Genomic DNA, 19,856 nt, shown 5'->3' on the forward strand with positions numbered 1-19,856 from the left:
TGGAATGCAAAAGTAGGAAGTCAAGAAACACCTGGAGTAACAGGCAAATATGGCCATGGAGTACAGAATGAAGCAGAGCAAAGATAATAGAGTTCTGCCAAGAGAACACACGGATCATAGCAAACACCCTCTTCTAACAACAGAAGAGAAGACTCTACACACGGACATCACCAGATGGTCAACACCAACATCAGATTGATTATATTCTTTGCAGCCAAAGATGGAGAAGCTCTATACAAAACAAGACCAGGAGCTGACTGTGGCTCAGATCATGAACTCCTTATTACCAAATTCAGACTCAAATTGAAGAAAGTAGGGAAAACTGCTAGACCATTCAGGTATGACCTAAGTCAAATCCCTTATTATTATACAGCAGAAGTGAGAAATAGATTTAAGGGACTAGATCTGATAGATAGAGCGCCTGATGAACTATGGACTGAGGTTCATGACATTGTACAGGAGACAGGGATCAAGACCATCCCCATGGAAAAGAAATGCGAAAAAGCAAAATGGCTGTCTGGGGAGGCCTTACAAATAGCTGTGAAAAGAAGAGAAGCAAAAAACAAAGGATAAAAGGACAGATATACCCATTTGAATGCAGAGTTCCAAAGAATAGTAAGGAGAGATAAGAAAGCCTTCCTCAGCAGTCAATACAAAGAAATAGAGGAAAACAATAGAATGGGAAAGGCCAGAGATCTCTTCAAGAAAATTAGAGATACCAAGGGAACATTTCATGCAAAGATGGGCTCAACAAAGGACAGAAATGGTATGGACCTAATAGAAACAGAAGATATTAAGAAGAGGTGGCAAGAATACACAGAAGAACTGTATGAAAAAGATCTTCACGATGGTGTGATCACTCACCTAGAGCCAGACATCCTGGAATGTGAAGTCAAGTGGGCCTTAGGAAGCATCACTACAAACAAAGCTAGTGGAGGTGACGGAATTCCAGTTGAGCTCTTTCAAATTCTGAAAGATGACTCTGTAAAAGTGCTCCACTCAATATGCCAGCAAATTTGGAAAACTCAGCAGTGGCCACAGGACTGGAAAAGGTCAGTTTTCATCCTAATCCTAAAGAACGGCAAGGCCAAAAAATGCTCAAACTACTGCACAATTGCACTCATCTCACACACTAGTAAAGTATGCTCAAAATTCTTTAAGCCAGGCTTCAGCAATATATGAACTGTGAACTTCCAGATGTTAAAGTGAGTTTTAGAAAAGGCAGAGGAACCAGAGATCAAATTTCCAACCTTCACTGTATCATGGAAAAAGCAAGAGAGTTCCAGAAAAACATCTATTTCTGCTTTATTGACTATGCCAAAGTCTTTGACAGTGTGGATCACAATAAACTGTGGAAAATTCTGAAAGAGATGAGAATACCAGATCCAAGGAGATCCAACCAGCCCAACCTAAAGGAGATCAGTCCTGGGTGTTCATTGGAAGGACTGATGTTGAAGCTGAAACTTCAATACTTTGGCCACGTGATGTGAAGAGCTGACTCATTGGAAAAGATGAGTTGGGATCCCTGATGTTGGGAGGGATTGGGGGCAGGAGGAGAAAGGGATGACAGGATGAGATGGCTGGATGGCATCACCGACTCAATGGACATGAGTTTCGGTAGACTCTGGGAGTTGGTGATGGACAGGGAGGCCTGGCGTGCTGCTGTTCATGGGGTTGCAAAGAGTCAGACATGACTGAGCGACTGAACGGAACTGAACTGAACTGATTGATAAGACTGTATAACTTTTATTCTATATTTTGTTAATGTGGTGTAGCACAGTGATTATTTTGCAGATGTTGAACCATCCTTGCATCACTGCTACAAATTCTACTTGATCACAGTGTGTGATCCATTTAATGTTTTATGGAATTCCGTTTGTTAAGGATTTTTTGTGCCTATGTTAATCAGGTTTATTAGCCATGACTTATTCTAAATATTTCATTAAACTGTGAATCATTTCCTTAAAATTTGAGTTTTATGTTTAAAAACTCCATTTTCCTTAAACAATATGAATTTGTGCACTTTTTAAATTCTCAGTACTCCTAGCAGACTATTTTCATTTTTATAGATCAAGACAATACTAATGAGATGGCTTATAAATCCTATTCCTTTCAGTAATTTTAACCCCATCAGTTTCACTACCACTTAGCAAATTAAGAAAATATAAAGGGAAATCAAATAATGCTGCTTTTAGTTCTTCAGTATAACATAAATAACAACTCTAAGCGAAATCAGTTTTTAGCTACACAGCTTCTTACAATGACCTAAGTTATACAGACAAATGGAGATCTTCATTATAAAAATTCTAGTGAATATAAATGCCAAATTCTTCACAGTGAACCATTTAAAAGTTCATCTGGGCCACTAGTCCAATCCAGGGAGGAGGGTATACCTAGGGTGGGAAAAACCCCATAACTGTCCATGATTTGCTATAGAAGTTAAACCTTAAACTCCATGGAAATTTTTCTTACAGTCATAGTAGCTGAAAAAAATTCTGCACAAATTCCTCCTGTTGCAGTGATATTAAAAGCAGCTAAAAACATTTCTAGTAATGAAATGAAATTCAGGCAGTGTACTCATGCGGGCACATTAAAAAACATATGGCATGCAACACAGAAGACAAAGAAAACCTGCACAAAAATACGTCAAAAGTAAAAAGGCTACAATAAGTTAGAGGAAATGTGTTTTGATTTACCCTTTCATCTCCTTCTCCTTTTTCTGCTGCTTCTCTTTCTTCTCCTTCATCTCCTTTTCCTTCTCCTTCTTCTCCTTCTCTTTCTCCTTCCTCTCCTTCTCTTTCTCCTCCTTCTCCTTCTTCTCCTTCTCCTCCTTCTCCTTCCTCTCCTTCTCCTTCCTCTCCTTCTCCTCCTTCTCCTTCCTCTCCTTCTCTTTCTTCTCCTCCTTCTCCTTCCTCTCCTTCTCCTTCTTCTCCCTCTCCTCCTTCTCTTTCATATCCCTCTCTTCCTTCTCTTTTAGTTCCTTCGCCTTCTCTTTCATATCCTTCTCTTCATTCTTCTCACTGAAAAGACATCTGTATAGGCACGTACAAACTACTATAACAGCAACAACTACAAGAAAACAGGAAACAAATGACATGTGATGCTGAAAACTAACTACCAAGATTCCAAATCAAGCAGAAGAAATCAGTGTTAGTTATGTTTATTTCTGACCATTTCTATCATCAGAAAATACTAATTTATTTAGGCCTATGTACATTTACATTCCATCTTGATCTTCAGTATCTAAATCCAGCCCCCTGGAATCACTTGAACAGTCCACAGTAAGTTAGAGCCCTTACTTAATTTAGAAAATTATCCAAAGCATATTTGGGAAGTAGACTCACATGACCAATGGTCATGGTCATTTCCATGTATTATTTAGGGTTTGTTACTAAGAGAACATGTAGAATATAAAACAATATACAGTCACCAACATAAGGCAGTATATCATAGAAGAGGTCAGGTATTATTAGACTGTTCTACTACAAAAACTATAATAACTGAAAATCATTGAAGAAATGCACATCTCATCTTCATATTACATCTTTATTTAAGTGGTATTAAAATTTGAGATACTCACTTGCAGTAAGAATAGCCAAAGCAATGATTCCTGCATCTGAGAAAAAAATTTTAAAGTTTTGAAGAACACATATGGATTCCAGATAGGAGCTATACTTTAATTTTGATCAGACCATCTAAGAACTACAGCAAAAATGTTTATCAATCTAGTTTGAACATGACTGCTGAGTGCATCCAAGTCATTTTGATCACAGATCCTTTTTAAATAGATTCCAGGCACAGGACCCATCTTGTTAAACTCTTAACAGGAACCTCCCTTTTCACTGTGTTGTGCTGTAGCTTTTACAGGTTATTGAGTACAGCTTATTAGGGGCTTCCTAAGTGGCTCCGTCGGAGAAGGCAACGGCACCCCACTCCAGGACTCTTGCCTGGAAAATCCGATGGACGGAGGAGCCTGGTGGGCTGCTGTCCATGGAGTTGCAAAGAGCTGGACATGACTGAGTGACTTCACTTTCACTTTTCACTTTCATGCATTGGAGAAGGAAATGGCAACCCACTTCAGTGTTCTTGCCTGGAGAATCCCAGGGACGGGGAACCTGTTGGGCTGCCATCTGTGGGGTCGCACAGAGTCAGACATGACTGAAGCGACAGCAGCAGCAGCAGCAGCAAGTGGCTCAGTGGTGAAGAATCTGTCTGCCAATGCAGGACATGCAAGAGATAGGGTTCAATCCCTGGTTTGGGAAGATCCCCTGGAGGAGGAAATGGCAACCCACTCCAGTGTTGTGGCAGGCTTACAGTCCATGAGGTCACAATGAGTTGGACATGACTTAGTGATTTAGCACACAAACACACCAAGACTATTTATTAGAATTCACTAGATTGGAGAAAATTACCTACATGTGTCTATATATCCCACCACTTAACATGTCTTGGTATCTGCATTAATAACACAATTGTAAATGTCAATTATTACTAATTATTTGTGACACATTGTTTCTTCCCTACCTACAAATGATTGAACCATGATGTTTCCATATAGAAATCTAAGGTTTCATAATGCAAGTTATTAATAATCAAAATAATACCTAAATCCTCAAAGTCTTCAAGTGATGGTATTTCTTCACTGGGATTGGGATATCCTAGGGGAAAAAATTGGAAATAAGTTAAAAGGAAGACTAAATAAATCTTAAAGATCTATAAATTCATTGCTGTTGGTTTTGTACCTTTTTATAATTCATAATTATAATTTAATTTCCTTATAAATTATATTAATGTTTCTCATTCAAAGTTGCATCATTAAATTTTATAAACTTTTATTTTACCTTATATTTTATTATTATATTCAAGGCCATTAGCATTCTTCTGTTGATAGTCCTGTGACTAACTCTATGTACAGCAAGCCAACTTATGATCAGCATAGTCTCAAAATCAGCCTTGAATTCAATGTGATTCTAGATAAAGGAGGGCTTAAAAGTGATTTAGAAATTGCTCTGGAGTACATTCCTCAACATAATACAGGCCATTTATATAATACTCATGGCTAACATCATACTCATTGTCAAACAACAACAACTTTATTTTCAGGTCAAGAACAAGACAGAATTCCTGCATGTGCCACTTCAAGTCAACATAATATTGGAAGTTTGGGTCACAGTCATTATGCAAAAAAGAAATTAAAAATATCCAGATGGGAAGGAAGAAATAAAATGATCTGTTTATAGATGACATGATCTTTCATACAGAAAGCTCTCTAAAGATCACACATACATTCACACAAATGCACACAACTGCTAGAACTAGTACATTAATTCTGCAAAGCTGAAGGATACAAAATCAACACACAAAACACAGTTGTGCTTCTATACGCTAACAATGAACAATCCAAAAAGGAAAGCAAGCAAACAATTCAATTAACAACGGCATCAAAAACAGTAAAATACTCAATAAGTTTAATCAAGAAGATAAAAGATCTGTACATTGAAAACTATAAGAAAATTGCTGAAAGTGAAGAAAATTTAAATGAATGAAGGAGATTTCAAAACTTACTAAAAAGCTACAATAATCAAGACAATACTGGCATACAGACAGACATACAGACCAATGGTATAGAATATAGGGCCCAGAAATAAACCCTTGCTTATATGGTCAAATGATTGTTTACAAGGGTGCTAAGAGGATCCAGTGAAGAAAGGGCAGCTTTTCTCAACAAACCATTTTCAGAAAACTGGATATCCACATGCAAAGGATGAAATTTGACATCTATGTTATACTATACACAAAAAGTAATTTAAAACGAATCGAAAAACATAGGACATAGAACTATAAAACTCTTAGAAGAAAATAAAGAGGACAATTTCATAATATTGAACTGGAAACGATTTCTTAGATGTGACATCAAAAGCACATATAACAAAGAGAAAAATAGCTCTATCAGACTATATCAAAACTAAAACCTTTTGTGCATCAAAGGACACTATTAATAGAGTGAAAAGCAACTCACAGAATGAGCAGAAACATCTGCAAATAGTAAACCTGATAAGGGATTAATATCCAAAATATATCATACACTTCTAAAACTCAACAACAACACAAAGCCATTTTACAAACAGGCAAGAGACATGAATAGACATTTCTCCAAAGAAGATATATAAATGGCCAAGTACCACATGAAAAGCTGCTCACATCGCCATTCATTAGGGAAATGTAAATAAAAGCCACAAGACACTATTTCACACCTGTTAACTAACATAGATAATTCCGGTTATTATAAAAACCAGAAATTAACATGTATTGGAAGAGAGGGCAAGAAATTAGAAACTTTTCTCTGGTGGGCATGAAAATGGTGCAACCAATTTAAAACATTTTTTTTAATGGAGGACAGTATTTTCAGTTCCTCTGAAAATTAAACAAGAATTAACATATAACCCAATAATTCCACTCCGTGGTATATACTCACTCCCAAAATTCAAAGCAGGGACTCCAAATAGATACTTAGATGCCAATATTCTGAGAGGCATCATTTAGAATTGCAAAAAGGAAAAAACAACCCAGTATCCATTGACAGATGAAATTACAAATAAAATGTGGTATATACAAACATTGGAATATTTTCAGCCATAAAAGGAATAAAGTTCTGAGATAAGGTAGATGAGCTTTGAAGACATTATGCTAAGAGAAATAACCCAGACACAAAAGACACATGCAAAATTCTAATTAAATAAGGTATCTAGGTAAGTTAAATTCATAGATACAGAAATTAGAATAGAGGTTACTGAAGCTGGGATGATGGTTGAGAAAGAAGCATTACTGCTTATAATGGGTATAAAGTTTAGTTTGAGGTGGTGAAAAAGTTTTAGATAGTAGTGATGGTTGTATAACAAAGTGAATACATTTAATGCTACTGAATTGGCTGAAGTGGTAAGAAAAATTACATAAATGTTGATCTCAAAACACTTGGAGAAAAGACAAGTTATTTAATAAATGGTGTCACTTTGTCATTGGATGGGGGTTGGGTGAAGTGAAGAGGGATCCAGTCTCATTCCATATCATAATACATTTCAGATGTACCAAAGAATGCAATCAGTATGGTTGATATGTTTATATAATTTTGGCATGGGGAAATCCTAAAGCTTTTATGAGAAAGACACAACACTCATAGCCGTCAGACAAAAGATCCATACATCCAGCTACCTGTTAATATACAACTTTTACACATATAAATGACCTCTGATAGGAGAATAGTTAAATAAAATATAACGGTGCATATTAAAGTCATCATTTAGAAGGATAAGAATAACTCAAACTATAATCCCAATATAAGACATTAAGTAGAAAAATGCAAGTTTCAGAAAAATGTGAACAGTATGATGTCATTTTTGCTTAAGAAAAAAAGAAACAGACACCAAGTTAAATGTGTAGCTACACATGTAAGGATTTTGATATACAGAAATAGATACAAAGACACCTTAAACTATTTTTTTTGTTTTTAGTTTTAATTTTTAAAATTTTCTTAAAATTGTGAAAGCATAAAACACATTTTCAGGAGACTTGGAAAATACAGAACAAAGTTACATATAATTCTACTATATATTATAATTATTTTTAAGTAGATAAATTAAGATTTTTAGTTAGAGTTTCAATATCAAAATCTCAAAAGTTAATAGGATGATTAGACAGAAAAGTAGAAGGATAGAGTAGACCTGAAAAGCACTCTGAGCCAATTCAACATGATTAAATTTATGTAATTTTCACACAAAGGCAGGATACAAATTCTATTCAAGTTCCCATAGACTATAAACCAGGAGACATTGGAACATATCCAATGACATAAAATAGGTGCAAAAATTTCATGGTTCAAAGGTATTGAGATCATACAGAGTCTATTCTCTTATTGTGGAATTATGCTAGGAATCATTATCAAAACATATTTGAAACTAACCTACATAGTTTCAAGAGCAATGTGACATTTACCAAGAGAAATCTTCGACTTAGCCATTTGAAGACAAAAAACACAGAGGCAATTGCAGAGAAGAAAGTATTTAAATGAGAAACTGATATCAAAATGAGAAATTAATATCAAAGATACTTTAGAAAGCCAATCAATTTGGAAATGTCTACTTTTATATGATGAAGACACCCTAAACTATTAAGAGTGATAATAGTAACAGGCTATAGAAAGATAAGAAGAATTCACCTTTTACTCTGTATACATTGGTAATATTCGAAAATTTACAAACATATGTTCATATATAAAACTAGTGACTAGTGAAAATAAAGCAAAAAAAAAGGAAATAAAAAATAAACTAACAACCCTCAGAAAAAAATTCATATTAAAGGATTTTATGAGTTCAAATTAACAATTAAAAATATTTTAGAAACAATAGAAAAATGAACAAAAAATGAATAAATAAATGTAGACAATAAAAGTTCAGTCTCATGGATTAAAGAAATGAAAATTAAAATAAAATATATGATTTTGCACCTGTAAAAAGCAACTTTTGCACCTTATAAAGCTCTTAACTAGAAGTAGGATAAAGAATTACTGAACCTGGATATTTTGAAAGTGGAGTCTTCGTTGGATGAGTTGGCTTGTAACCTGAAAAAATAAATTTGACTCCATTCACCAGCCACATCAATACAAAATTACGAATTTAATTTTGGTTTTTATTCTTTAAAAATTATTTCTTATAATAAATAAAAACACTGACTCAAAACTTTGCACTTCTCTTTCTGAGTTTAACCTAAATAAATATTTGCACAAGTACATAAGGATATATGTATAAAATGTTCACTACAACTGAGTATTTTATAATGAACATCCTAGTAGTTAATCAACTAACAATAAATCATAAACTTTATGTTAATTTTTTAAAAATGCAGGTAGTACCATATTCCATACTTCTTTTTCACTAAGGATTTTTTTGACATTTGCTCACATTAGCACATTGAGATCTGACTTAACACCATTAACTCAGATGATCATTATATCTATACTGTGGGCAAGATTCCCTTAGAAGAAATGGAGTAGCCATCATTGTCAACAAAAGAGTCTGAAATGCAGTACTTGGATGCAATCTCAAAAATGACAGAACGATCTCTGTTTGTTTCCAAGGCAAACCATTCAATATCACGGTAATCCAAGACTATGCCCCCACCCGTAATGCTGACGAAGCTGAAGTTGAACGGTTCTATGAAGACCTACAAGACCTTCTAGAACTAACACCCAAAAAAGATGTCATTTTCATTATAGGGGACTGGAATGCAAATGTAGGAAGTCAAGAGACACCTGGAGTAACAGGCAAATTTGGCCTTGGAGTACAGAATGAAGCAGGGCAAAGGCTAATAGAGTTCTGACAAGAGAACGCACTGGTCATAGCAAACTCTCTTCCAACAACACAAGAGAAGACTCTACACATGGACATCACCAGATGATCAACACCAAAATCAGATTGATTACATTCTTTGCAGCCAAAGATGGAGAAGCTCTATACAGTCAGCAAAAACAAGACTAGGAGCTAACTGTGGCTCAGATCATGAACTCCTTATTGTGAAATTCAGACTTAAGTTGAAAAAGTGGGGGAAACCACTAGACCATTCAGGTATGACCTAAATCAAATCCCTTATGACTATACAGTGGAAGTGAGAAATAGATTTAAGGGACTAGATCTGATAGACAGAGTGCCTGATGAACTATGGAATGAGGTTTGTGACATTGTACAGGAGACAGGAATCAAAACCATCCCCAAGAAAAGGAAATGCAAAAAAGCAAAATGGCTGTCTGAGGAGGCCTTACAAATAGCTGTGAAAAGAAGGGAAGCAAAAAGCAAAGGAGAAAAGGAAAGATATACCCATTTGAATGCAGAGTTCCAAAGAATAGCAAGGAGAGATAAGAAAGCCTTCCTCAGCGATCAATGCAAAGAAATAGAGGAAAACAATAGAATGGGAAAGACTAGAAATCTCTTCAAGAAAATCAGAGATACCAAGGGAACATTTCATGCAAAGATGGGCTCAACAAAGGGCAGAAATGGTATGGACCTAATAGAAACAGAAAATATTAAGAAGAGGTGGCAAGAATACACAGAAGAACTGTACAAAAAAGATCTTCATGAGCCAGGTAATCATGATGGTGTGATCACTCACACTCACCTAGAGCCAGACATCCTGGAATGTAAAGTCAAGTGGGCCTTAGGAAGCATCACTATGAACAAAGCTTGTGGAGGTGATGGAATTCTAGTTAAGCTCTTTCAAATCCTGAAAGATGATGCTGTGAAAGTGCTGCACTCAGTATGCCAGCAAATATGGAAAACTTAGCAGTGGCCACAGGACTGGAAAAGGTCAGTGTTCATACCAATGCCAAAGAAAGGCAATGCCAAAGAATGCTCAGACTACCGAACAATTGCACTCATCTCACACGCTAGTAAAGTAATGCTCAAAATTCTCCAAGCCAGGCTTCAGCAATACGTGACCCATGAACTTCCTGATGTTAAAGTGAGTTTTAAAAAAGGCAGAGGAACCAAAGATCAAATTGTCAACGTCTGTTGGATCATTGAAAAAGCAAGAGAGTTTCAGAAAAACATCTATTTCTGCTTTATTGACTATGCCAAAACCTTTGACTGTGTGGATCACAATAAACTGGAAAATTCTGAAAGAGATGGGAATACCAGAGCACCTGACCTGCCTCTTGAGAAACCTATATGCAGGTCAGGAAGCAACAGTTAGAACTGGACATGGAACAACAGACTGGTTCCAAATAGGAAAAGGAGTAGGTCAAGGCTATATATTGTCACCCTGCTTATGTAACTTATATGCAGAGTACATCATGAGAAACACTGGGCTGGAAGAATCACAAGCTGGAATCAAGGTTGCCTGGAGAAATATCAATAACCTCAGATGTGCAGATGACACCACCCTTATGGCAGAAAGTGAAGAACTAAAGAGCCTCTTGGTGAAAGTGAGAGAGGAGAGTGAAAAAGTTGGCTTAAAGCTCAACATTCAGAAAACTAAGATCTTGGGCATCCAGTCCCATCACTTCATGGCAAATAGATGGGGGAAACAATGGAAACAGTGGCTGACTTTTTTTGTTTTTGTTTTTTGCTCCAACATCTCTGCAGATGGTGATGGCAGCCGTGAAACTGAAAGATGCTTATTCCTTGGAAGGATAGTTATGAGCAATCTGGACAGCATATTGAAAAGCAGAGACATTACTTTGCCAACAAAGGTCCATCTAGTCAAGGCTATGGTTCTTCCAGTGGTCATGTAAGGATATGAGAGTTGGACTACTAAGAAAGCTGAGTGCTGAAGAATTGCTGCTTTTGAACTGTGGTGCTGTAGAAGACTCTTGAGAATCCCTTGGACCGCAAGGATATCCAAGCAGTCCATCCTAAAGGAGATCAGTCCTGAGTGTTCATTGGAAGGACTGATGTTGAAGCTGAAACTGCAAGGTGAACTTTGGCCACCTCATGTGAAGAACTGACTCATTGGAAAAGACCCTGATGCTGGGAGGGATTAGGGGCAGGAAAACAAGGGGACGACAGAGGATGAGGATGTTGGATGGCATCAGTGACTCAATGGACATGGGTTTGGGTGGACTCCAGGAGTTGGTGATGGACAGGGAGGCCTGGCGTGCTGTGGTTCATGGTGTTGCAAAGAGTCAGACACAACTGAGTGTCTGAACTGACTAACACCATTATAGATTGCTAGTGATCCTTTTTTGGAGTCTTTCTCTAACTGAGGATAAAAAATGGACAATTCTATAAGGAGAGCTTATTTTTATTAAAAAAGGAAAAATCCCTGTAGTCTTTACATACGATTTTTCTCACAAAATATTCACTTCTTCTTCAAACAGTAAACTGTATCAGTGTTTAAAAAATCCTTGATTATTGTTCAGTTGCTTTGATCACATTTGACTCTTTGCCACTCTGTAGACAGCAGCATGCCAGGCCCTCCTGTCCTTCACTGTCTCCTGGAGTTTGCTCAGATTCATGTTTATTGAGTTGGTGGTGCCATCCAACCATCTCATCCTCTGTCATCCCCTTCTCCTCCTGCCTTCAACCTTCCCCAGCATCAGGGTCTTTTCCAATGAGTCAGCTCTTCGATTCAGGTGGCCAAAGTATTGGAGTATCAGCTTCAGCGTCAACAGCATCAGCCCTTCCAATGAATATTCAGGGTTGATTTCCTTTAGGATGGACTAGTTTGATCTCCTTGCTGTCCAAGAGACTCCAAGAGTCCTCCCAGAACCACAATTCAAAAGCATCAGTTCTTTAGCATTCAACTTTCTTTATGGTCCAACTCTTACATCTGTACATGGCTACTGGAAAACCATAACTTTGACTGTATGGACCTTTGTTGGCAAAGGGATGTCTCTGATTTTTATTACACTGTCAGGCTTGTCATAGCTTTTCTTTCAGGGAGCAGGCATCTTAATTTCATGGCTGCAGTCACTGTCCACAGTGATTTTGGAACTGAAGAAAATAAAATCTGTCACTGCTTCTACTTTATCCCTTCTATTTGCCATGAAGTGGGGAGACCATTTGCCATGGTCTTAGTTTTTTCAGTGTTGAGTTTTAAGCCAGATTTTTCACTCTCCCCTTTCAATTTCATCAAGAGGCTCTTTAGTTCCTCTTCACTTTCTGCCATTAGAGTGGTACCATCTGCATATCTGAGGCTGTTGATACTTTGCTCAGCAATCTTGACCCCAGCTTGTGCTTCATCCAGCCTAGCATTTTGCATGATGTGATCTGCATAGAAGTTAAATAAGCAGGGCAACAATACACAGCCTTGATGTACTCCTTTCCCAATTTTGAACCAGTCTGTTGTTCCATGTCCAGTTCAAACTGTTGCTTCTTGCTCTGCATACAGGTTTCTCAGGAGGCAGGTAAGCTGGTCTGGTGTTCCTATCTCTTTAAGAATTTTCCACAGTTTGTTGTGATCCACACATCAAAGACTTTAGCATAGTCAGTGAACCAGTAGATGCTTTTCTGGAATTCCCTTGCTCTGTATGCTCCAACGGATATTGGCAATTTGATCTCTGGTTTGTCTGCCTTTTCTAAACCCAGCTTCTACATCTGGACGTTTTCATTTCACGTACTGCTGAAGCTTAGCTTGAAAGATTTTGAGCATTACCTTACTAGCATGTGAAGTGAGCACCCTTGTACAATGGTTTGAACATTCGCGGCATCGTCCTTCTTTAGGATTGAAACAAAAACTGACCATTCCCAGTCCTGTGGCCACTGGTGAGTTTACCAAATTTGCTGACATATTGAGGGCAGCCCTTTAACAATCACATCTTTCAGAACTTTAAATGGCTCAGTTGGAATTCCATCACCTCCATTAGGTTTGTTCTTATGATGCATCTTGAGGCCCAATTGACTTCACACCCCAGGAGGTCTGGCTCTAGGTGAGTCACCACGCGGTTGCGGTTATTCAGGTCATTAAGACTTTGTAAAGTTCTTCTCTGTATTCTTGCTCCCTCTTCTTTCTCTCTTCTGCTTCTGGTAGCTCCTTGTCATTCCTTTGAATGACAGTTCCTTTATTGCGTGCATCCTTGCATAGCATGTTCCCTTGATATCTCCAATATTCGTGACGAGATCTCTAGTCTTTCCCACTCTATCGTTTCCCTCTTTCTTCACACTGTTCATTTAAGAAGGCCTTCTTATCTCTCCTTGCTATTCTCCGGAACTCTGCATTCAGCTGGATATATCTTTCCTCTTCTCCCTTGCCTTTAACTTCTCTTCTTTTCTTGGCTATTTGAAAAGCCTCCTCAGACAATCACTTTGCCATCTTGTATTGCTTTTTCTTCTTATGAAATGTTTATGGTTAACTTTTAAAAAGGCATTATCAATAAATACTGTATACCACAGTGCATAATCTCACTAACCATATGAGTAAACATGGATGGGACAATGAGTATAGATTTATTATGCAATATTTACATAAACATAATATATAAAATATTTACACAAAATATATATTTATATAATTTATATATCATATATAAATAAATATATTTATATATAAATATATGATATATATATATCTCATCCATCAGAAAAAATATCTTTCCCCACAAAACTACATAGCACTCACCAAAGTACTCAAAGAGGCTACTGGGTACCAGGTTTACAGGAATTACAAAAAGGAGTTCTAATTACCATGTTAACATGAATAATGCCCCTCAATACTTTAAAATATTTGGACAATAGGACACAAATTAGCAGCCAGTAAGTGACATTTGTTGTGTCAACAGACAACAAGAAACTAGAACCCACAGAAATGATGTTATTTGACTGAGCAGAGCCACGCTGGGATCCTGAGAGCATCCGCCTCGGCTAACACTCTTCCGAGTGTTCCTCTTGTCTCTAGCTTCTGATGCAACTAAATAGAAGCAGCCAGATAAAGCAACCCTGAAATTAGGAAGACAATTTCTTCCACCGTATCAAACAGTCTCTTAAGTCTTAGGAAGAGCAGCTGACAAATAGTCCCTGCCAGAAATCCTTCACGTCATTTAAGTTAGGACTTTTTCTGTTTTTCAGTTGTTAAGAAATTTACTTTCTGTTGCAAAATAAAAATGCCCAGTAAACAGAAAGATAATAATTGTATGAGGTGGGAATGATGGGGGTGGTAGAAATACTGGTATTATTCTGGTAACAGCAGAAATTACCCAGTTTTATGAAAAGAACCAAGGTGGGTACAGTCTGGAAAACGAAACACAGTCTTGGATCTGGAAAATATTCTCTAAATGTGATGCTGGAAGTCACACAAGCTGCCTTTAAAGAGCTTTCTAAATGCTAGGCACCGTGCTACAGGGTTTAAATGGACCTATTTTAACTTTGCTTTCGCCAAGTGAAGAAAGCACTAACCCTTTACATGGAAGTAAGCACATGTAAAGGTCACATAACTCGCCCAAATTTATGCATCTGCTGATATCTGCAGACCACACCAAATACTTTTAGAATCACTAAGTATAACTAAATGGCTGTAACTGTGTTCTTCCTCTTTTTATTACTGAAAATGATGAATGAGTGTAAATCATACGAATTTAAAGAATTTTTTGTAAAATATAAGCAAGAAGATACTAAATCTGAATGGCTCAAAATTGTGAGCTTTGTATTGAGAGAAATCACCACTGAAAAAGAAATAATGTAGGGCCAACCAGTTGGGATTACTGCTTTCATTTATATGAATTATGCCTCTCATTCTTTTCTTGACTTAAATAGGTAAAAATTCTCATGCTTCAGTCTACTTTGAAAGATGGTTCCCCATTTATTTTTAGACATAAAAATACTGAACAAGAGAAATACATACTCTTGTGTTATTTGCTAACAGAATGTGCTAAGACTCCATAAACCATACCAAATCACACTAGAATTCTATGTAAATTCTGACATACACCTGCCATGGAAATGGGTACAAGACAGAGGTAAATACTAAGATTTTTCTCAATTATTCTGGTCAATTCTTATCAGGTTTTTCAATTAATCTTAAAAACTAAAAGACAAAATTAGAAAAAGCAAAAACACAACACTTGTACCTTTGATACAGGTTGGCATCTCAGGTTCCCACGTGTCGTTACCACCACAGAACACCAGGTTGCTGCCGTTCAGGTAGAAGCCCTGGAGGCATTCGAACACCACCACTGACTGGTATGAAAATTTTTCTCTACTTCCTGACACCATTATTCCATGTTCGAGAAATGGTCGTTCACATTTGACAACTGAAAAGTGGAGAAATTCCAGAGTTAATAAAAAGCTGCTTTCACACTGGACCTGAAAAATTAGTGTAAAGTGGGAAGAAAGAGGCCAGGAATAAAAGGCAAGATGCTAATCGGGGGGAAAAAAAAAAAAGACTTCATTTGTGCATTTGAATTCCAGGGAAACAGATTTAGAAAAACAATATTTTTCCACATAGAAAAAACTGTCATTATAGTTTATTGGATTTCTACAATTTTTGTATGTTGATCCCATATTTTGCGACTTTGCTAAAACATCAGTTTTTGAGACAATCATGTTGTAAGTGAATACGGACTATTTTATTTCTTTCTTTCCAATGTTGTTCCGTCGTTCAGTTGTGTCTGACTCTTTGTGACCCCATGCACTGTGGCATGCAGGACTTCCCTTTGCTGAGAAGTTCTATATTCAGTAAGTATCTTGTTTATAATCTTCTTTCAAATTGTTTGTCTGCCTTTGGTATCAGGGTAAAGTCCCCATGAAATGAGTTGAGAAGCATTTGTTTCTCATATTTCTTGAAGAGTTTATGTAGAGGTGCTATTATTTATTCCTGCAGTATATAGTAGAATTCCCTAAGAAGGACATCTCTCAGATCGAGGAGGTCTCTGTTCTCATTGTGGGAAGGTTTTTAAATACAAATTATATTTCCTTAATAGATATAGACTTCCCTGGTGGCTCAGATGGTAAAGCTTCTGTCTACAATGCGGGAGACCCAGGTTCGATCCCTGGGTTAGGAAGATCTCCTGGAGAAGGAAATAGCAATCCACTCCAGGACTATTGCCTGGAAAATCCCATGGACAGAGGAGCCTGGTAGGCTACAGCCCATGGGGTCGCAAAGAATCGGACACGACTGAGCGACTTCACTTTCACTTTCACTTTAATAGATACAAGACTATTCAGGCTACCTACATCTTTGTGTGGAGATATTTTGGTATATGTTTCTTCAAAGTTCAGTTCAGTCGCTCAGTCATGTCTGACTCTTTGCAACCCCATGAACCACAGCACGCCAGGCCTCCCTGTCCATCACCAACTCCCGGAGTCCACCCAAACCCATGTCCATCGAGTCAGTGATGCCATCCAACCATCTCATCCTCTGTCCTCCCCTTCTCCTCCTGCCCTCAATCTTTCCCAGCATCAGGGTCTTTTCCAAAGAGTCAGCTCTTTGCATGAGGTGGCCAACGTATTGGAGTTTCATCTTCAACATCAGTCCTTCCAATGAACGCTCAGGACTGATCTCCTTTAGGATAGACTGCTTGGATCTCCTTACAGTCCAAGGGACTCTCAAGAGTCTTCTCCAACACCACAGTTCAAAACCAGCAATTCTTTGGCACTCAGCTTTCTTTATAGTCCAACTCTCACATCCATACATGACTACTGGAAAAACCATAGCCTTGATTAGATGGATCTTTGTTGGCAAAGTAATGTCTCTGCTTTTTAATATGCTGTCTAGGTTGGTCATAATTTTCCTTCCAAGGAGTCAGCATCTTTTAATTTCATGGTTGCAATCACCATCTGCAGTGATTTTGAAGCCCAGAAAAATAAAGTCAGCCACTGTTTCCATTGTTTCCCCATCTATCTGTCATGGACCAGATGCCATGATCTTAGTTTCCTGAATGCTGAGCTTTAAGCCAACTTTTTCACTCTCCTCTCTCACTTTCATCAAGAGGCTCTTTAGTTCTTCACTTTCTGCCATAAGGGTGCTGTCATCTGCATATCTGAGGTTATTGATATTGCTCCCAGCAATCTAGATTCCAGCTTGTGTTTCATCCAGCCCAGCATTTCTCATGATGTACTCTGCATATAAGTTACATAAGCAGGGTGACAATATACAGCCTTGACATACTCCTTTTCCTATTTGGAACCAGTCTGTTGTTCCATGTCCAGTTCTAACTGTTGCTTCCTGACCTGCATATAGGTTTCTCAAGAGGCAGGTCAGGTGGTCTGGTAGTTCCATCTCTTTCAGAATTTTCCAAGTTTATTGTGATCCACACAGTCAAAGGCTTTGGCATAGTCAATAAAGCAGAAATAGATGTTTTTCTGGAACTCTCTTGCTTTTTCGATGATCCAGGGGATGTTGGCAATTTGACCTCTGGTTCCTCTGCCTTTTCTAAAACCAGCTTGAACATCAGGAAGTTCATGGTTCACATACTGCTGAAGCCTGGCTAGGAGGATTTTAAGCATTACTTTACTAGCGTGAGATGAGTGCAATTGTGCGGTAGTCTAAGCATTCTTTGGTATTGCCTTTCTTTGGGACTGGAATGAAAACTGACCTTTTCCAGTCCTGCGGCCACTGCTGAGTTTTCCAAATTTGCTGGCATATTGAGTGGAGTACTTTCACAGAGTCATCTTTCAGGATTTGAAATAGTTCAACTGGAATTCCATCACCTCCACTAGCTTTGTTCGTAGTGATAATCCCTACGGCCCACTTGACTTGATGTTCCAGAATGTCTGGCTCTAGGTGAGTGATCACACCATCGTGATTATCTGGGTCATGAAGATCTTTTTTGTACAGTTCTTCTGTGTATTCTGGCCACCTCTTCTTAATATCTTCAGCTTCTGTTAGGTCCATACCATTTCTGTCCTTTATCGAGCCCATCTTTGCATGAAATGTTCCCTTGGTATCTCTAATTTTCTTGAAGAGATCTCTAGTTTTTCCTATTCTATTGTTTTCCTCTATTTCTTTGCATTGATTGCTGAGGAAGGCTTTCTTATCTCTCTTGCTATTCTTTGGAACTCTGCATTCAAATGGGTATATCTTTCCTTTTCTCCTTTGCTTTTTGCTTCCCTTCTTTTCACAGCTATTTGTAAGGCCTCCCTAGACAGCCATTTTGCTTTTTTGCATTTCTTTTTCTTGGGGATGGTCTTGATGTACAATGTCACAAATCTCTGTCCATAGTTCATCAGACACTCTATCTATCAGATCTAGTCCCTTAAATCTATTTCTCATTCCACTGTATAGTCATAAGGGTTTTGATTTAGGTCATACCTGAATGGTCTAGTGGTTTTCTCCACTTTCTTCAATTTAAGTCTGAATTTGGTAATAAAGAGCTCATGATCTGAGCCACAGTCAGCTCCTGGTCTTGTTTTTGCTGACTGTATAGAGCTTCTCCATCTTTGGCTGCAAAGAATGTAATCAATCTGATTTTGGTGTTGACCATCTGGTGAAGCCCATGTGTAGAGTCTTCTCTTGTGTTGTTGGAAGAGGGTGTTTGCTATGACCAGTGCATTCTCTTGTCAGAACTCTATTATCCTCTGCCCTCCTTCATTCTGTACTCCAAGGCCAAATTTGCCTGTTACTCCAGGTGTTTCTTGACTGCCTACTTTTGCATTCCAGCCCCCTATAATGAAAAGGACATCTTTTTTGGGTGTTACTTCTAGAAGGTCTTGTATGTCTTCATAGAACTGTTCAACTTCAGCTTCAGCATTTTGGTCAGGGTGTAGACTTGAATTACCATAATATTGAATGGTTTGCCTTGGAAATGAACAGAGATCATTCTGTCGTTTTTGAGAGTGCATCCAAGTATTGCATTTCAGACTCTTTTGTTGATTATGATGGTTACTCTATTTCTTCTAAGGGAGTCCTGCCCACAGGAGTAGATATAATGGTCATCTGAGTTAAATTCACCCATTCCAGTCCGTTTTAGTTCGCTGATTCATAGAATGTCGATGTTCATTCTTGCCATCTCTTGTTTTACTTCCAATTTGCCTTGATTCATGGACCTGACATTCCAGGTTCCTATGCAATACTGCTCTTTACAGCATCGAATCTTGCTTCTACCACCAGTCCCATTCACAACTGGGTGTTGTTTGTGCTTTGGATCCATCCCTTCATTCTTTCTGGAGTTATTTCTCTACTGATCTCCAGTAGAATATTGGGCACCTACTGACCTGGAGAGTTCATCTTTCATTGTCCTATCTTTTTGCCTTTTCACACTGTTCCTGGGGTTCTCAAGGCAAGAATACTGAAGTGTGTTTTTTTCTTTTAAGGAATTTTGAAAACTTTTCTTCAAAGCAGTTTGTTAATTTCATTTGTTGTTAAATTTATAAGCATAAATTTGTGATATTACAACTATCATCATCGTATTCTTTAATCATCCCTTTAAATATCTGTAT

General features: G+C 37.7%; 1 protein-coding gene across 1 annotated transcript in view; it reads right to left on the reverse strand.

The window, feature by feature from the left end:
* LOC138415778 (membrane cofactor protein-like) overlaps nucleotides 1-19,856 on the reverse strand; it is a 57,919-nt gene that overhangs the window by 14,393 nt on the left and 23,670 nt on the right. The window contains exons 6-10 of the mRNA XM_069544321.1: nucleotides 15,548-15,730; nucleotides 8,567-8,614; nucleotides 4,605-4,658; nucleotides 3,581-3,616; nucleotides 2,697-3,069 (exon numbers count right to left, since the gene is read on the reverse strand). Coding sequence (XP_069400422.1) covers nucleotides 2,697-3,069; nucleotides 3,581-3,616; nucleotides 4,605-4,658; nucleotides 8,567-8,614; nucleotides 15,548-15,730 — 694 coding nt within the window. The remainder of the gene's footprint in view (nucleotides 1-2,696; nucleotides 3,070-3,580; nucleotides 3,617-4,604; nucleotides 4,659-8,566; nucleotides 8,615-15,547; nucleotides 15,731-19,856) is intronic.

Source organism: Ovis canadensis, chromosome 12, assembly GCF_042477335.2.
Source record: "Ovis canadensis isolate MfBH-ARS-UI-01 breed Bighorn chromosome 12, ARS-UI_OviCan_v2, whole genome shotgun sequence".
In the NCBI taxonomy this organism is placed as follows: domain Eukaryota; kingdom Metazoa; phylum Chordata; class Mammalia; order Artiodactyla; family Bovidae; genus Ovis; species Ovis canadensis.